The following is a 17,910-nucleotide window of genomic DNA, read 5'->3' on the forward strand; positions in this document are numbered from 1 at the left end:
CCCTCAACTCTGATACACAGTAACAGGAGGGGGCCATTCAGCCCCTCGAGCCCGTTACACAGGAACAGGAGGAGGCCATTTAGCCCCTCGAGCCCGTTACACAGGAACAGGAGGAGGCCATTCAGCCCTTTGAGCCCATTAAACAGGAACAGGAAGAGGCCATTCAGCCCCTCGACACTGTTACACAGGAACAGGAGGAGGCCATTCAGCCCCTTGAGCACGTTACACAGTAACAGGAGGAGGCCATTCAGCCCCTCGAGCCCGTTACACAGGAACAGGAGCAGGCCATTTAGCCCCTCGAGCCCGTTACACAGGAACAGGAGGAGGCCATTCAGCCCTTTGAGCCCGTTAAACAGGAACAGGAAGAGGCCATTCAGCCCCTCGCCACTGTTACACAGGAACAGGAGGAGGCCATTCAGCCCCTCGAGCACGTTACACAGTAACAGGAGGAGGCCATTCAGCCCCTCGAGCCCGTTACACAGGAACAGGAGGAGGCCATTCAGCCCCGCGAGCACGTTACACAGTAACAGGAGGAGGCCATTCAGTCCCTCGAGCCCATTACACAGGAACAGGAGGAGGCCATTCAGCCCCTCGAGCCCGTTACACAGGAACAGGAGGAGGCCATTCAGCCCCGCGAGCACGTTACACAGTAACAGGAGGAGGCCATTCAGCCCCTCAAGCCCGTTACACAGTAACAGGAGGCCATTCAGCCCCTCGAGCCTGCTCTACCATTCAATTAGATCACGGCTGATCTGAATCTTAACTCCATCTACCCACCTTGGTTCCATACTCCTTAATACCCTTGCCTAACAAAATTTTATCAATCTTAGTTTTGAAGTATTCAATTGATCACCGGCCTCAACAGCTTTTGCGGCTTGGGAGGAGGGAGGCGGGAGGCGGGGAGGGGTGAGAGAGTTCTGGATTTCTACGACCCTTTGTGTGAGGAAGTGCTTCCTGACATCACACCTGAACGGCCTAGCTCTAATTTTAAGGTGATGCCTCTTGTTCTGGACTCTTCCACCAGGGGAAATATTTTCTCTCTATTTCCCGGACCAAATCTTTTAATCATCATGAACACTCAATTAGTGTTACTTACTCTTCTATATTCTTGGGAATACTAGCCTAGTCCATGCAACCTGACCTCCGAATTTAACCTTTTAACCCCGGTGTCAGGCTGGTGAAACTGCAATGAATCCTTTCATTGGGACATTTCCTGTGTGGTTGTCAGTTTCTTTTTCAACCTTCCACCCATCACTCAGCTTCCTGTTCACAAAGCACCAACGTTTCTGGACAGGATATCAGACAGAGAAGGAGGCAAAGGCTGCAATCCAAACAGAGACACCGAAAGTGAGGCGGAGACATACAGGGGTACAGGAACTGAGAGAAATGCAAACAGAGAATAGGATAGACAGAAAAATGCATAGACAAAGTCAATTAAGCAAAAGTGGAGACATACAGAATGAAGGGAGATGGACAGATAGACAGAGAGGTAAAGAAAGAGATAGAGTGAGTGAGGTGAACAAACACCATCAAACACTCCCAGCACAGGTTAGATACAGAGTAAAGCTCCCTCTACACTGTCCCATCAAATACTCCCAGGGCAGGTACAGCACAGGTTAGATGCAGAGTAAAGCTCCTTCTACACTGTCCCATCAAACACTCCCAGGTCAGGTACAGCACAGGTTAGATACAGAGTAAAGCTCCTTCTACACTGTCCCATCAAACACTCCCAGGTCAGGTACAGCACAGGTTAGATACAGAGTAAAGCTCCCTCTACACTGTCCCATCAATCACTCCCAGGGCAGGTACAGCACGGGTTAGATACAGAGTAAAGCTCCCTCTACACTGTCCCATCAAACACTCCCAGGGCAGGTACAGCACGGGTTAGATACAGAGTAAAGCTCCCTCTACACTGTCCCATCAAACACTCCCAGGGCAGGTACAGCACGGGTTAGATACAGAGTAAAGCTCCCTCTACACTGTCCCATCAAACAATCCTGGGGCAGGCACAGCACGGGTTAGATACAGAGTAAAGCTCCCTCTACACTGTCCCATCAAACACTCCCAGGGCAGGTACAGCACAGTTTAGATACAGAGTAAAGCTCCCTCTACACTGTCCCATCAAACACTCCCAGAGCAGGTACAGCATGGGTCAGATACAGAGTAAAGCTCCCTCTACACTGTCCCCATCAAACACTCCCAGGGCAGATACAGCACGGCTTAGATACAGAGTAAAGCTCCTTCTACATTTTCCCATCAAACACTCCCAGGGCAGGTACAGCATGGGTTAGATACAGAGTAAAGCTCCCTCTACACTGTCCCATCAAACACTCCCAGGGCAGGTACAGTACGGGATAGATACAGAATAAAGCTCCCTTTACACTATCCCATCAAACACTCCCAGGGCAGGAACAGTACGGGATAGATACAGAATAAAGCTCCCTTTACACTATCCCATCAAACATTCCCAGGGCAGGTACAGCATGGGTTAGATACAGAATAAAGCTTCCTATGTACTGACCCATCAAACACTCCCAGGGCAGGTACAGCATGGGTTAGATACGGAGTAAAGCTCCCTCTACACTTTCCCATTATAGTAATCTGGGATGTTATGAATAAGGTTATCCACCAGGTGGTGCTGTAGCCAATGCTGCTGCTAAGGTCAGGGGTTTGCTTCCTGTTAAGGTCAGGGGTTTGCTTCCTGTAAGATCAGCAAAGGTGGAATGCCAGGATGCAGGCATGATGTTTGTTACTCTGTTTGTTTAATAAAATACTCGTACTAGTTCTAAGATATCGCCTCTTCGAGTTCTTGTTCCACTACATGGATTTATCACATTTGGCGACGAGGTAAAAAGGACCCTGAATAAAGAAGAGAAGTCTGCCCGGACTTTTAAACAACAAAATCATGAGCTGAAGTTAGCTACCAGTTGGAAGAGAGCATGGCTGCCACGGTAGGAACGGTCTCCGCTTTTGATATTCGAGCACAAACCTGGGAGGAATACTGTGAAGTGTTGAGTGAACATGAGAATGTGTTCAAGGAGGAACTTGGCACATTTAATGGCCCCCCAGCTAAGATGTATGTAGACAAGGAGGCACCGCCAAGGTTTTTTAAACAACGACCTGTGCCTTATGCCATGAAGCCAAAGGTAGAGGCTGAGCTTGACCGTCTATTGAGAGAGAACATACTGGAGCCAGTGAAATGTTCGGAGTGGGCAGCTCCCATAGTACCTGTTTTGAAACCGGACAATTCGGTAAGACTCTGTGGAGATTATAAATTGAGTCAATTGGGTGTCCAAACTAGAGCAGTATCCTATTCCCAAAACAGAGGATCTCTTTGCAAACCTGGCTGGAGGAAAGAAATTCACAAAGTTGGATATGAGTCATGCCTACTTGGAGATTACACTGGATGACAAATCAAAGAAGTATGTCACCATAAATACACACAAGGGCTTGTTTACATATAACCGCTTACCGTTCGGTGTCTCATCTAGTCCAGCTATCTTCCAGAGGACAATTGAAAGTGTACTGCAAGGGATTCCACATATTTCCATCTATCTGGATGACATTCTGGTGACGGGAAGAACCTACCAGGAGCATCTGAGCACTCTGAGAGAGGTACTACAGAGATTGGAGAGGGCAGGGTTACGACTCAAGAGGAGTAAGTGCACTTTCCTGGGGAATGAGGCAGTGTTCCTGGGACACAGAGTAGACGCCACCGGGCTCCATCCACTCAAGGAGAAGGTACAAGCACTGCAGGACGCCCCTGCTCCTACCAATGTGGCTGAGTTAAAAGCTTACCTGGGACTGCTGAACTATTATAACAGGTTTTTACCAAACTTGTCAACAGTGTTAGCACCACTTCACAAACTACTGCACAAGGAGACACAGTGGCAGTGGGGAGAGGAGCAGGGGGTTTCATTTGAACAGTCCAAGAAACTGATGCTGTCGTCGGATGTGCTGGTTCACTACCATGCAGAGAAAGACATCAGTCTCTCTTGTGACGCTTCACCTTATGGGGTGGGGCAGTTCTTTCACACTGCATGGAAGATGGAACTGAAAGACCAATAGGGTTTATGTCCTGAACTCTAACACCAGAGGAAAGAAACTATTCCCAGTTAGACAAAGAGGGGTTAGCAGTAATGTTTGGGTTACAGAGGTTCCACAAGTACATATATGGCAGGAAGTTCACCATATGCACGATCATAAACCTCTTATCTCTCTTTTCAATGAAATGAAAGCAGTTCCAGAGATGGTGTGACCCCGGATCCAGAGGTGGGCTGTGACGTTGAGGGCATATGAGTATGTCATCATCTACAAGGCGGGCAAGTACCATGGGAACGCAGATGCCTTGAGCTGTCTTCCACTGCCAGGCACACCTATCTGTGCAGCTCCAGAGGACAGAGTTTTGATGTTGGAGGACACTGACACAGCACTTGTGACTGCAGAGCAAGTAAGAACATGGACAGGTAAAGATCCAGTACTGTCTAGAGTTCGAGAATATGTGGTGAGGGGATGGCCACAGCATCCGGAAGGGGGCTGACTTCACACCCTACAGTGTCAGGAAAACAGAGCTGAGTGTGCAGGATGGTTGCGTGTTGTGGGGAGCACGAGTGATTATTCCACAGCCAGCACGACAGTCTATCCTAGGGCAACTACATCAGTGTCAACCTGGGGTCTCGCGTATGAAAGCCTTGGCTAGGAGTTACTTGTGGTGGCCAAAGCTAGATGAGGAGATAGAAAATCTAGTCAAGACATGCAGCACTTGTCAGGAACACAGGAAGGCACCAGCAGCGGCTCCTCTCCACCCCTGGGAGTGGCCGGATAAACCAGGGAGAAGATTGCACTTAGATTATGCGGGTCCATTCATGGGAAAGATGTTCCTCATAATCATTGATGCACATTCCAAATGGATGGATGTTTATCCGGTAAATTCTGCTTCCGCCACTACTATTATAGACTGCCTGCGTCGGAGCTTCAGTAATCAAGGGCTACCAGAGATCGTGGTGAGTGACAATGCCACTTGTTTTGTGAGTACAGAGACAAAAGAATTCTTGAGATAACATGGCATAGTGCAGGTGACCTCGGCTCCATATCATCCGTCCTCAAATGGACTTGTGGAGAGAGCCGTACAAACATTTAAAGAGATGATGAAAAAAAGTGCAGAAGGGAGTTTAACAGCCAAAGTGTCACGGGTTCTGTTCAGCTACAGAATAACACCTCAATCCACCACAGGACTCTCTCCTGCTGAGATGTTATTAGGTCATAGACTACGCTCCACTCTTGACCTTGTCCACCCAGACCTAAAAAGGAAAATGGAAAACAGACAAAACAAACAAAAAGAGAACCATGACAAAAGAACAAAGAGCCGACGTTTTGGAGAAGGAGATGCGGTCCTTACCAGGAATTTCAGTTATGGACCCAAGTGGATTCCTGGCTTCATAGACTCAATGACCGGTCCCGTATCATACAAGGTCATGTTGGGTGATGGTAGGGTAGTACGCAGACATGTAGATCAGATACTTACCAGGCAAGGGGAAATTGAAAGGAAGGTTCCAGATGCAATGGCTGAGGACAGGTTTGCCCCCAGTTATCCAAGTGCATCTGTGGTGCCACCACCAGGGACAGAGACAATTCCACAGGAACCCATTTGTCAAGAGGAAACCATCGTTGCAGAGTCAGATACTCCGAGCACTGCTCAGGAGCAGCTGGTGGCTTCAGCACAAACAAACGGGGACTTTACTGTCAGACGTTCACAAAGGACTCGCAAGCCACCAGAGAGATTGATACTGACCTGTTAGATTCGTCAAGTATGGAACATGATGAATGGAGACTTCTTATGTGACCCTTAGGAATGGTTGTTTGTTAAGAAATTCATACTGAAATCTTAAGGGGGGAGGGATATAGTAATCTGGGATGTTATGATTAAGGTTATCCACCAGGTGATGCTGTAGCCAATGCTGCTGCTAAGGTCAGGGGTTTGCTTCCTGTTAAGGTCAGGGGTTTGTTTCCTGTAAGGTCAGCAAAGGTGGAATGCCAGGGTGCAGGCATGATGTTTGTTACTCTGTTTGTTTAATAAAATACTCGTACTAGTTCTAAGATATCGCCTCTTCGAGTTCTTGTTCCACTACATGGATTTATCACACCCATCAAATACTCCCAGGGCAGGTACAGCAAGGGTTAGATACAGAGTAAAGCTCCCTCTACGCTGTCCCCATCAAACACTCCTAGGGCAGGTACAGCACGGATTAGATACAGAGTAAAGCTCCCTCTACACTGTCCCATCAAACATTCCTAGGGCAGGTACAGCACGGCTTAGATACAGAGTAAAGCTCCTTCTACATTTTCCCATCAAACACTCCCAGGGCAGGTACAGCACGGGTTAGATGCAGAGTAAAACTGCCCCTACACTGTCCCATCAAACACTCCCAGGACAGGTACAGCACAGGATAGGTACAGAGTACAGCTCCCTTTACAATATCCCATCAAACACTACCAGGGGAGGTACAGCATGGGTTAGATACAGAATAAAGCTTCCTATGTACTGACCCATCAAACACTCCCAGGGCAGGTACAGCACAGGTTAGATACGGAGTAAAGCTCCCTCTACACTGTCCCCATCAAACACTCCCAGAGCAGGTACAGCACAGGTTAGATACGGAGTAAAGCTCCCTCTACACTGTCCCCATCAAACACTCCCAGGGCAGGTACAGCACGGGATAGATACAGAGTAAAGCTCCCTTTACACTGTCCCCATCAAACACTCCCAGGGCAGGTACAGCACGGGTTAGATACAGAGTAAAGCTCCTTCTACATTTTCCCTTCAAACACTCCCAGGGCTGGTACAGCACCGTTAGATACAGAGTAAAGCTCCCTCTACACTGTCCCATCAAACACTCCCAGGGCAGGTACAGCACGGGTTAGATACAGAGTAAAGCTCCCTCTACACTGTCCCATCAAAGACTCCCAGGGCAGGTACAGCAGGTGTTAGATACGGAGTAAAGCTCCCTTTACACTGTCCCATCAAACACTCCCAGGGCAGGTACAGCACGGCTTAAATACAGAGTAAAGCTCCTTCTACATTTTCCCATCAAACACTCCCAGGGCTGGGGCAGCACGGGTTATATAGAGAGTAAAGCTCCCTCTACACTGCCCCATCAAACACTCCCAGGGTAGGTACAGCACGGGTAAGATACAGAGTAAATTGCAATGAGTGACCTCTCCATAGCCTTTCTGTCTCTCCAGCTCCTCCTGACTCCTGCTAATCTGACCTCCTTGTGTTGCCCACAGCCTCTCCCGGAGCACCGCCATCCAAAAGCCTAAGTACGTGCGACTGAAGAACTGGGAGAGCGGGAGCCTGTTGTACGACACCCTGTACTTGCAAGCGCAGAAGGTGAGAGTTTTTCAGCCGCCATGCTCTCAGGGCGGGCGAGGGTCATCGGACCGCGGAGGGATGGAGTCTCGCTGGGGAGGGGGGAAGTAGGTCAACATTTAGTCACTGTGGCAGCTGGAGAACAATGTGGGGATGTGTGAAGTCATCCACTTAAGACCCAAGATAGATAGATCAGCGTGCTGCGAGAAGGTGAAGGGTGAGGGATACAGGGAGAAGGTGAAGGATGAGGGATATAGGGAGGTGAAGGGTGAGGGATATCGGGAGAAGGTGAAGGGTGAGGGATATAGGGAGAAGGTGAAGGGTGAGGGATATAGGGAGAAGGTGAAGGGTTAGCGATATAGGGAGAAGGTGAAGGGTGAGGGATACAGGGAGAAGGTGAAGGGTGAGGGATATAGGGAGAAGGTGAAGGGTGAGGGATATAGGGAGAAGGTGAAGGGTATGGGATATAGGGAGAAGGTGAAGGGTGAGCGAAATAGGGAGGAGAAGGGTGAGGGACATAGGGAGAAGGTGAAGGGTGAGGGATATAGGGAGAAGGTGAAGGGTGAGGGATATAGGGAGAAGGTGAAGGGTGAGGGATATAGGGAGAAGGTGAAGGGTGAGGGATATAGGGAGAAGGTGAAGGGTGAGCGATATAGGGAGAAGGTGAAGGGTGAGGGATATAGGGAGAAGGTGAAAGGTGAGGGATATAGGGAGAAGGTGAAGGGTGAGGGATATAGGGAGAAGGTGAAGGGTGAGGGATATAGGGAGAAGGTGAAGGGTGAGGGGTATAGGGAGAAGGTGAAGGGTGAGGGATATCGGGAGGAGAAGGGTGAGGGATATAGGGAGAAGGTGAAGGGTGAGGGATATAGGGAGAAGGTGAAGGGTGAGGGATATAGGGAGAAGGTGAAGGGTGAGGGATATAGGGAGAAGGTGAGGGATATAGGGAGAAGGTGAAGGGTGAGCGATATAGGGAGAAGGTGAAGGATGAGGGATATAGGGAGGGGAAGGGTGAGGGATATAGGGAGAAGGTGAAGGGTGAGGGATATAGGGAGAAGGTGAAGGGTGAGGGATATAGGGAGAAGGTGTAGGGTGAGGGATATAGGGAGAAGGTGAAGGGTGAGGGATATAGGGAGAAGGTGAAAGGTGAGGCATATAGGGAGAAGGTGAAGGGTGAGGGATATAGGGAGAAGGTGAAAGGTGAGGCATATAGGGAGAAGGTGAAGGGTGAGGGATATAGGGAGAAGGTGAACGGTGAGGGATATAGGGAGAAGGTGAAGGGTAGGGATATAGGGAGAAGGTGAAGGGTGAGGGATATAGGGAGAAAGTGAAGGGTGAGGGATATAGGGAGAAGGTGAAGGGTGAGGGATATAGGGAGAAGGTGAAGGGTGAGGGATATAGGGAGGAGAAGGGTGAGGGATATACGGAGAAGGTGAAGGGTGAGGGATATAGGGAGAAGGTGAAGGGTGAGGGATATAGGGAGAAGGTGAAGGGTGAGGGATATAGGGAGAAGGTGAAGGGTGAGGGATATAGGGAGAAGGTGAAGGGTGAGGGATATAGGGAGAAGGTGAAGGGTGAGGGATATAGGGAGAAGGTGAAGGGTGAGGGATATAGGGAGAAGGTGAAGGGTGAGGGATATAGGGAGAAGGTGAAGGGTGAGGGATATAGGGAGAAGGTGAAGGGTGAGGGATATAGGGAGAAGATGAAGAATGAGGGATAAAGGGAGGAGAAGGGTGAGGGATATAGGGAGAAGGTGAAGGGTGAGGGATATAGGGAGAAGGTGAATGTTGAGGGATATAGGGAGATGGTGAAGGGTGAGGGATACAGGGAGAACGTGAAGGGTGAGGGATACAGGGAGAACGTGAAGGGTGAGGGAAAAAAGGGAGGAGAAGGGTGAGGGATATAGGGAGGTGAAGGGTGAGGGATATAGGGAGAATGTGAAGGGTGAGGGATATAGGGAGAAGGTGAAGGCTGAGGGATATAGGGAGAAGGTGAAGGGTGAGGGATATAGGGAGAAGGTGAAGGTTGAGGGATATAGAGAGATGGTGAAGGGTGAGGGATACAGGGAGAACGTGAAGGGTGAGGGATATAGGGAGAAGGTGAAGGGTGAGGGATATAGGGAGAAGGTGAAGGGTGAGGGATATAGGGAGAAGGTGAAGGGTGAGGGATATAGGGAGAAGGTGAAGGGTGAGGGATATAGGGAAAAGGTGAAGGGTGAGGGATATAGGGAAAAGGTGAAGGGTGAGGGATATAGGGAGAAGGTGAATGGTGAGGAATATAGGGAGAATGTGAAGGGTGAGGGATATAGGGAGAAGGTGAAAGGTGAGGGATATAGGGTGAAGGTGAAGGGTGAGGGATATATGGAGGTGAAGGGTGAGCGATATAGGGAGAAGGTGAAGGGTGAGGGATATAGGGAGGTGAAGGGTGAGCGATATAGGGAGAAGGTGAAGGGTGAGGGATATAGGGAGAAGGTGAAGGGTGAGGGATATAGGGAGAAGGTAAAGGATGAGGGATATATGGAGGGGAAGGGTGAGGGATATAGGGAGAAGGTGAAGGGTGAGGGATATAGGGAGAACGTGAAGGGTGAGGGATATAGGGAGAATGTGAAGGGTGAGGAATATAGGGAGAAGGTGAAGGGTGAGGGATATAGGGAGAAGGTGAAGGGTGAGGGATATAGGGAGAAGGTAAAGGATGAGGGATATAGGGAGGGGAAGGGTGAGGGATATAGGGAGAAGGTGAAGGGTGAGGGATATATGGAGAAGGTGAAGGGTGAGGGATATAGGGAGAAGGTGAAGGGTGAGGGATATAGGGAGAACGTCAAGGGTGAGGGATATAGGGAGAATGTGAAGGGGGAGGGATATAGGGAGAAGGTGAAGTGTGAGGGATATAGGGAGAAGGTGAAGGGTGAGGGATATAGGGAGAAGGTGAAAGGTGAGGCATATAGGGAGAAGGTGAAGGGTGAGGGATATAGGGAGAAGGTGAAGGGTGAGGGATATAGGGAGAAGGTGAAGGGTGAGGGATATAGGGAGAAGGTGAAGGGTAGGGATATAGGGAAAAGGTGAAGGGTGAGGGATATAGGGAGAAGTTGAAGGGTGAGGGATATAGGGAGAAGGTGAAGGGTGAGGGATATAGGGAGAAGGTGAAAGGTGAGGGATATAGGGAGAAGGTGAAGGTGAGGGAAAAAGGGAGAAGGTGAAGGGTGAGGGGTATAGGGAGAAGGTGAAGGGTGAGGGATATAGGGAGGAGAAGGGTGAGGGATATAGGGAGAAGGTGAAGGGTGAGGGATATAGGGAGAAGATGAAGGGTGAGGGATATAGGGAGAAGGTGAAGGGTGACGGATATAGGGAGAAGGTGAAGGGTGAGCGATATCGGGAGAAGGTGAAGGGTGAGGGATATAGGGAGGTGAAGGGTGAGCGATATAGGGAGAAGGTGAAGGATGAGGGATATAGGGAGATGGTGAAGGGTGAGGGTTATAGGGAGAAGATGAAGATTGAGGGATATAGGGAGAAGGTGAAGGGTGAGGGATATCGGGAGAAGGTGAAGGGTGAGGGATATAGGGAGAAGGTGAAGGGTGAGGGATATATGGAGAAGATGAAGGGTGAGGGATATAGGGAGAAGGTGAAGGGTGAGGGATATAGGGAGAAGGTGAAGGGTGAGGGATATTGGGAGAAGGTGAAGGGTGAGGGCTATAGGGAGATGGTGAAGGGTGAGGGATATAGGGAGAAGGTGAAGGGTGAGGGATATAGGGAGATGGTGAAGGTTGAGGGATATAGGGAGAAGGTGAAGGTTGAGGGATATAGGGAGATGGTGAAGGGTGAGGGATACAGGGAGAACGTGAAGGGTGAGGGATAAAGGAAGGAGAAGGGTGAGGGATATAGGGAGAATGTGAAGGGTGAGGGATATAGGGAGAAGGTGAAAGGTGAGGCATATAGGGAGAAGGTGAAGGGTGAGGGATATAGGGAGAAGGTGAACGGTGAGGGATATAGGGAGAAGGTGAAGGGTAGGGATATAGGGAGAAGGTGAAGGGTGAGGGATATAGGGAGAAAGTGAAGGGTGAGGGATATAGGGAGAAGGTGAAGGGTGAGGGATATAGGGAGAAGGTGAAGGGTGAGGGATATAGGGAGGAGAAGGGTGAGGGATATACGGAGAAGGTGAAGGGTGAGGGATATAGGGAGAAGGTGAAGGGTGAGGGATATAGGGAGAAGGTGAAGGGTGAGGGATATAGGGAGAAGGTGAAGGGTGAGGGATATAGGGAGAAGGTGAAGGGTGAGGGATATAGGGAGAAGGTGAAGGGTGAGGGATATAGGGAGAAGGTGAAGGGTGAGGGATATAGGGAGAAGGTGAAGGGTGAGGGATATAGGGAGTAGGTGAAGGGTGAGGGATATAGGGAGAAGGTGAAGGGTGAGGGATATAGGGAGAAGATGAAGAATGAGGGATAAAGGGAGGAGAAGGGTGAGGGATATAGGGAGAAGGTGAAGGGTGAGGGATATAGGGAGAAGGTGAATGTTGAGGGATATAGGGAGATGGTGAAGGGTGAGGTAGGGAGAAGGTGAAGGGTAGGGATATAGGGAGAAGGTGAAGGGTGAGGGATATAGGGAGAAAGTGAAGGGTGAGGGATTTTGGGATAAGGTGAAGGGTGAGGGATATAGGGAGAAGGTGAAGGGTGAGGGATAAAGGGAGGAGAAGGGTGAGGGATATAGGGAGAAGGTGAAGGTTGAGGGATATAGGGAGAATGTGAAGGGTGAGGGATATAGGGAGAAGGTGAAGGCTGAGGGATATAGGGAGAATGTGAAGGGTGAGGGATATAGGGAGAAGGTGAAGGGTGAGGGATATAGGGAGAAGGTGAAGGGTGAGGGATATAGGGAGAAGGTGAAAGGTGAGGCATATAGGGAGAAGGTGAAGGGTGAGGGATATAGGTAGAAGGTGAAGGGTGAGGGATATAGGGAGAAGGTGAAGGGTGAGGGATATAGGGAGAAGGTGAAGGGTGAAGGATATAGGGAGAAGGTGAAGGGTGAGGGATATAGCGAGAAGGTGAAGGGTGAGGGATGTAGGGAGAAGGTGAAGGGTGAGGGATATAGGGAGAAGGTGAAGGGTGAGGGCTACAGGGAGATGGTGAAGGGTGAGGGATATAGGGAGAAGATGAAGAATGAGGGATAAAGGGAGGAGAAGGGTGAGGGATATAGGGAGAAGGTGAAGGGTGAGGGATATAGGGAGAAGGTGAATGTTGAGGGATATAGGGAGATGGTGAAGGGTGAGGGATACAGGGAGAACGTGAAGGGTGAGGGATACAGGGAGAACGTAAAGGGTGAGGGATAAAGGGAGGAGAAGGGTGAGGGATATAGGGAGGTGAAGGGTGAGGGATATAGGGAGAAGGTGAAGGTTGAGGGATATAGGGAGAATGTGAAGGGTGAGGGATATAGGGAGAAGGTGAAGGGTGAGGGATATAGGGAGAAGGTGAAGGGTGAGGGATATAGGGAGAAGGTGAAGGTTGAGGGATATAGGGAGATGGTGAAGGGTGAGGGAGACAGGGAGAACGTGAAGGGTGAGGGATACAGGGAGAAGGTGAAGGGTGAGGGATATAGGGAGAAGGTGAAGGGTGAGGGATATAGGGAAAAGGTGAAGGGTGAGGGATATAGGGAAAAGGTGAAGGGTGAGGGATATAGGGAGAAGGTGAATGGTGAGGAATATAGGGAGAATGTGAAGGGTGAGGGATACAGGGAGAAGGTGAAAGGTGAGGGATATAGGGTGAAGGTGAAGGGTGAGGGATATAGGGAGGTGAAGGGTGAGCGATATAGGGAGAAGGTGAAGGGTGAGGGATATAGGGAGGTGAAGGGTGAGCGATATAGGGAGAAGGTGAAGGGTGAGGGATATAGGGAGAAGGTGAAGGGTGAGGGATATAGGGAGAAGGTAAAGGATGAGGGATATATGGAGGGGAAGGGTGAGGGATATAGGGAGAAGGTGAAGGGTGAGGGATATAGGGAGAACGTGAAGGGTGAGGGATATAGGGAGAATGTGAAGGGTGAGGGATATAGGGAGAAGGTGAAGGGTGAGGGATATAGGGAGAAGGTGAAGGGTGAGGGATATAGGGAGAAGGTAAAGGATGAGGGATATAGGGAGGGGAAGGGTGAGGGATATAGGGAGAAGGTGAAGGGTGAGGGATATAGGGAGAAGGTGAAGGGTGAGGGATATAGGGAGAAGGTGAAGGGTGAGGGATATAGGGAGAACGTCAAGGGTGAGGGATATAGGGAGAAGGTGAAGGGTGAGGATATAGGGAGAAGGTGAAGGGTGAGCGATATAGGGAGAAGGTGAAGGGTGAGGGATATAGGGAGAAGGTGAAGGATGAGGGATATAGGGAGATGGTGAAGGGTGAGGGATATAGGGAGAAAATGAAGATTGAGGGATATAGGGAGAAGGTGAAGGGTGAAGGATATAGGGAGAAGGTGAAGGGTGAGGGATATAGGGAGAAGGTGAAGGGTGAGGGATATATGGAGAAGGTGAAGGGTGAGGGATATAGGGAGAAGGTGAAGGGTGAGGGATATAGGGAGAAGGTGAAGGGTGAGGGATATAGGGAGAAGGTGAAGGGTGAGCGATATAGGGAGAAGGTGAAGGGTGAGCGATATAGGGAGAAGGTGAAGGGTGAGGGATATAGGGAGATGGTGAAGGGTGAGGGATATAGGGAGAAGATGAAGATTGAGGGATAAAGGGAGGAGAAGTGTGAGGGATATACGGAGAAGGTGAAGGGTGAGGGATATAGGGAGAAGGTGAAGGTTGAGGGATATAGGGAGATGGTGAAGGGTGAGGGATACAGGGAGAACGTGAAGGGTGAGGGATAAAGGAAGGAGAAGGGTGAGGGATATAGGGAGGTGAAGGGTGAGGGATATAGGGAGAAGGTGAAGGTTGAGGGATATAGGGAGAATGTGAAGGCTGAGGGATATAGGGAGAAGGTGAAGGGTGAGGGATATAGGGAGAAGGTGAAGGGTGAGGGATATAGGGAGAAGGTGAAGGTTGAGGGATATAGGGAGATGGTGAAGGGTGAGGGATACAGGGAGAACGTGAAGGGTGAGGGATATCGGGAGAAGGTGAAGGGTGAGGGATATAGGGAGAAAGTGAAGGGTGAGGGATATAGGGAGAAGGTGAAGGGTGAGGGATATAGGGAGAAGGTGAAGGGTGAGGGATATAGGGAAAAGTTGAAGGGTGAGGGATATGGGGAAAAGGTGAAGGGTGAGGGATATAGGGAGAAGGTGAAGGGTGAGGGATATAGGGAGAAGGTGAATGGTGAGGAATATAGGGAGAATGTGAAGGGTGAGGGATATAGGGAGAAGGTGAAAGGTGAGGGATATAGGGAGAAGGTGAATGGTGAGGAATATAGGGAGAATGTGAAGGGTGAGGGATATAGGGAGAAGGTGAAGGGTGAGGGATATAGGCAGGTGAAGGGTGAGCGATATAGGGAGAAGGTGAAGGGTGAGGGAGAAAGGGAGGTGAAGGGTGAGCGATATAGGGAGAAGGTAAAGGATGAGGGATATAGGGAGAAGGTGAAGGGTGAGGGATATAGGGAGAAGGTGAAAGGTGAGGGATATAGGGAGAAGGTGAAGGGTGAGGGATATAGGGAGAAGGTGAAGGGTGAGGGATATAGGGAGAAGGTGAAGGGTGAGGGGTATAGGGAGAAGGTGAAGTGTGAGGGATATAGGGAGGAGAAGGGTGAGGGATATAGGGAGAAGGTGAAGGGTGAGGGATATAGGGAGAAGGTGAAGGGTGAGGGATATAGGGAGAAGGTGAAGGTTGAGGAATATAGGGAGAATGTGAAGGGTGAGGGATATAGGGAGAAGGTGAATGGTGAGCGATATAGGGAGAAGGTGAAGGGTGAGGGATATAGGGAGGTGAAGGGTGAGCGATATAGGGAGAAGGTGAAGGATGAGGGATATAGGGAGGGGAAGGGTGAGGGATATAGGGAGAAGGTGAAGGGTGAGGGATATAGGGAGAAGGTGTAGGGTGAGGGATATAGGGAGAAGGTGAAGGTTGAGGGATATAGGGAGATGGTGAAGGGTGAGGGATACAGGGATAACGTGAAGGGTGAGGGATACAGGGAGAAGGTGAAGGGTGAGGGATATAGGGAGAAGCTGAAGGGTGAGGGATATAGGGAGGTGAAGGGTGAGCGATATAGGGAGAAGGTGAAGGGTGAGGGATATAGGGAGAAGGTGAAGGGTGAGGGATATAGGGAGAAGGTGAAGGGTGAGGGATATAGGGAGAAGGTAAAGGATGAGGGATATATGGAGGGGAAGGGTGAGGGATATAGGGAGAAGGTGAAGGGTGAGGGATATAGGGAGAACGTGAAGGGTGAGGGATATAGGGAGAATGTGAAGGGTGAGGGATATAGGGAGAAGGTGAAGGGTGAGGGATATAGGGAGAAGGTGAAGGGTGAGGGATATAGGGAGAAGGTAAAGGATGAGGGATATAGGGAGGGGAAGGGTGAGGGATATAGGGAGAAGGTGAAGGGTGAGGGATATAGGGAGAAGGTGAATGGTGAGGGATATAGGGAGAAGGTGAAGGGTGAGGGATTTGGGAGAACGTCAAGGGTGAGGGATATAGGGAGAATGTGAAGGGTGAGGGATATAGGGAGAAGGTGAAGTGTGAGGGATATAGGGAGAAGGTGAAGGGTGAGGGATATAGGGAGAAGGTGAAAGGTGAGGCATATAGGGAGATGGTGAAGGGTAGGGATATAGGGAAAAGGTGAAGGGTGAGGGATATAGGGAGAAGTTGAAGGGTGAGGGATATAGGGAGAAGGTGAAGGGTGAGGGATATAGGGAGAAGGTGAAAGGTGAGGGATATAGGGAGAAGGTGAAGGGTGAGGGATATATGGAGAAGGTGAAGGGTGAGGGATATAGGGAGAAGGTGAAGGGTGAGGGATATAGGGAGAAGGTGAAGGGTGAGGGATATAGGGAGAAGGTGAAGGGTGAGGGCTATAGGGAGATGGTGAAGGGTGAGGGATATAGGGAGAAGATGAAGATTGAGGGATAAAGGGAGGAGAAGGGTGAGGGATATAGGGAGAAGGTGAAGGGTGAGGGATATAGGGAGAAGGTGAAGGTTGAGGGATATAGGGAGATGGTGAAGGGTGAGGGATACAGGGAGAACGTGAAGGGTGAGGGATAAAGGAAGGAGAAGGGTGAGGGATATAGGGAGGTGAAGGGTGAGGGATATAGGGAGAAGGTGAAGGTTGAGGGATATAGGGAGAATGTGAAGGGTGAGGGATATAGGGAGAAGGTGAAGGGTGAGGGATATAGGGAGAAGGTGAAGGGAAAGGGATATAGGGAGAAGGTGAAGGTTGAGGGATATAGGGAGATGGTGAAGGGTGAGGGATACAGGGAGAACGTGAAGGGTGAGGGATATCGGGAGAAGGTGAAGGGTGAGGTATATAGGGAGAAGGTGAAGGGTGAGGGATATAGGGAGAAGGTGAAGGGTGAGGGGTATAGGGAGAAGGTGAAGGGTGAGGGATATCGGGAGGAGAAGGGTGAGGGATATAGGGAGAAGTTGAAGGGTGAGGGATATAGGGAGAAGGTGAATGGTGAGCGATATAGGGAGAAGGTGAAGGATGAGGGATACAGGGAGGGGAAGGGTGAGGGATATAGGGAGAAGGTGAAGGGTGAGGGATATAGGGAGAAGGTGAAGGGTGAGGGATATAGGGAGAAGGTGTAGGGTGAGGGATATAGGGAGAAGGTGAAGGGTGAGGGATTTCGGGAGAAGGTGAAAGGTGAGGCATATAGGGAGAAGGTGAAGGGTGAGGGATATAGGGAGAAGGTGAAGGGTGAGGGATATAGGGAGAAGGTGAACGGTGAGGGATATAGGGAGAAGGTGAAGGGTAGGGATATAGGGAGAAGGTGAAGGGTGAGGGATATAGGGAGAAAGTGAAGGGTGAGGGATATAGGGATAAGGTGAAGGGTGAGGGATATAGGGAGAAGGTGAAGGGTGAGGGATATAGGGAGGAGAAGGGTGAGGGATATTGGGAGAAGGTGAAGGGTGAGGGATATAGGGAGAAGGTGAAGGGTGAGGGATATAGGGAGAAGGTGAAGGGTGAGGGATATAGGGAGAAGGTGAAGGGTGAGGGATAAAGGGAGGAGAAGGGTGAGGGATATAGGGAGGTGAAGGATGAGGGATATAGGGAGAAGGTGAAGGTTGAGGGATATAGGGAGAAGGGGAAGGGTGAGGGATATAGGGAGAAGGTGAAGGGTGAGGGATATAGGGAGAAGGTGAAAGGTGAGGCATATAGGGAGAAGGTGAAGGGTGAGGGATATAGGGAGAAGGTGAAGGGTGAGGGATATAGGGAGAAGGTGAAGGGTGAGGGATATAGGGAGAAGGTGAAGGGTGAGGGATATAGGGAGAAGGTGAAGGGTGAGGGATATAGCGAGAAGGTGAAGGGTGAGGGATATAGGGAGAAGGTGAAGGGTGAGGGATATAGGGAGAAGGTGAAGGGTGAGGGCTATAGGGAGATGGTGAAGGGTGAGGGATATAGGGAGAAGATGAAGAATGAGGGATAAAGGGAGGAGAAGGGT

The 17,910-nt window shown here is 50.1% G+C and overlaps 1 protein-coding gene across 1 annotated transcript in view; it reads left to right on the forward strand.

Annotated features, from left to right (window-relative positions):
* Nucleotides 1–17,910, forward strand: part of LOC147095502 (nitric oxide synthase 1-like) — a 462,084-nt gene that overhangs the window by 14,016 nt on the left and 430,158 nt on the right. Inside the window, exon 2 of the mRNA XM_085974639.1 lies at nucleotides 7,288–7,390. Within this exon, the coding sequence (XP_085830765.1) occupies nucleotides 7,288–7,390 (103 nt within the window). The remainder of the gene's footprint in view (nucleotides 1–7,287; nucleotides 7,391–17,910) is intronic.

The sequence above is a fragment of the Somniosus microcephalus genome, unplaced genomic scaffold (assembly GCF_052327205.1).
Source record: "Somniosus microcephalus isolate GS21.2 unplaced genomic scaffold, FLI_Smic_1.0 unresolved_chr1, whole genome shotgun sequence".
NCBI lineage: Eukaryota > Metazoa > Chordata > Chondrichthyes > Squaliformes > Somniosidae > Somniosus > Somniosus microcephalus.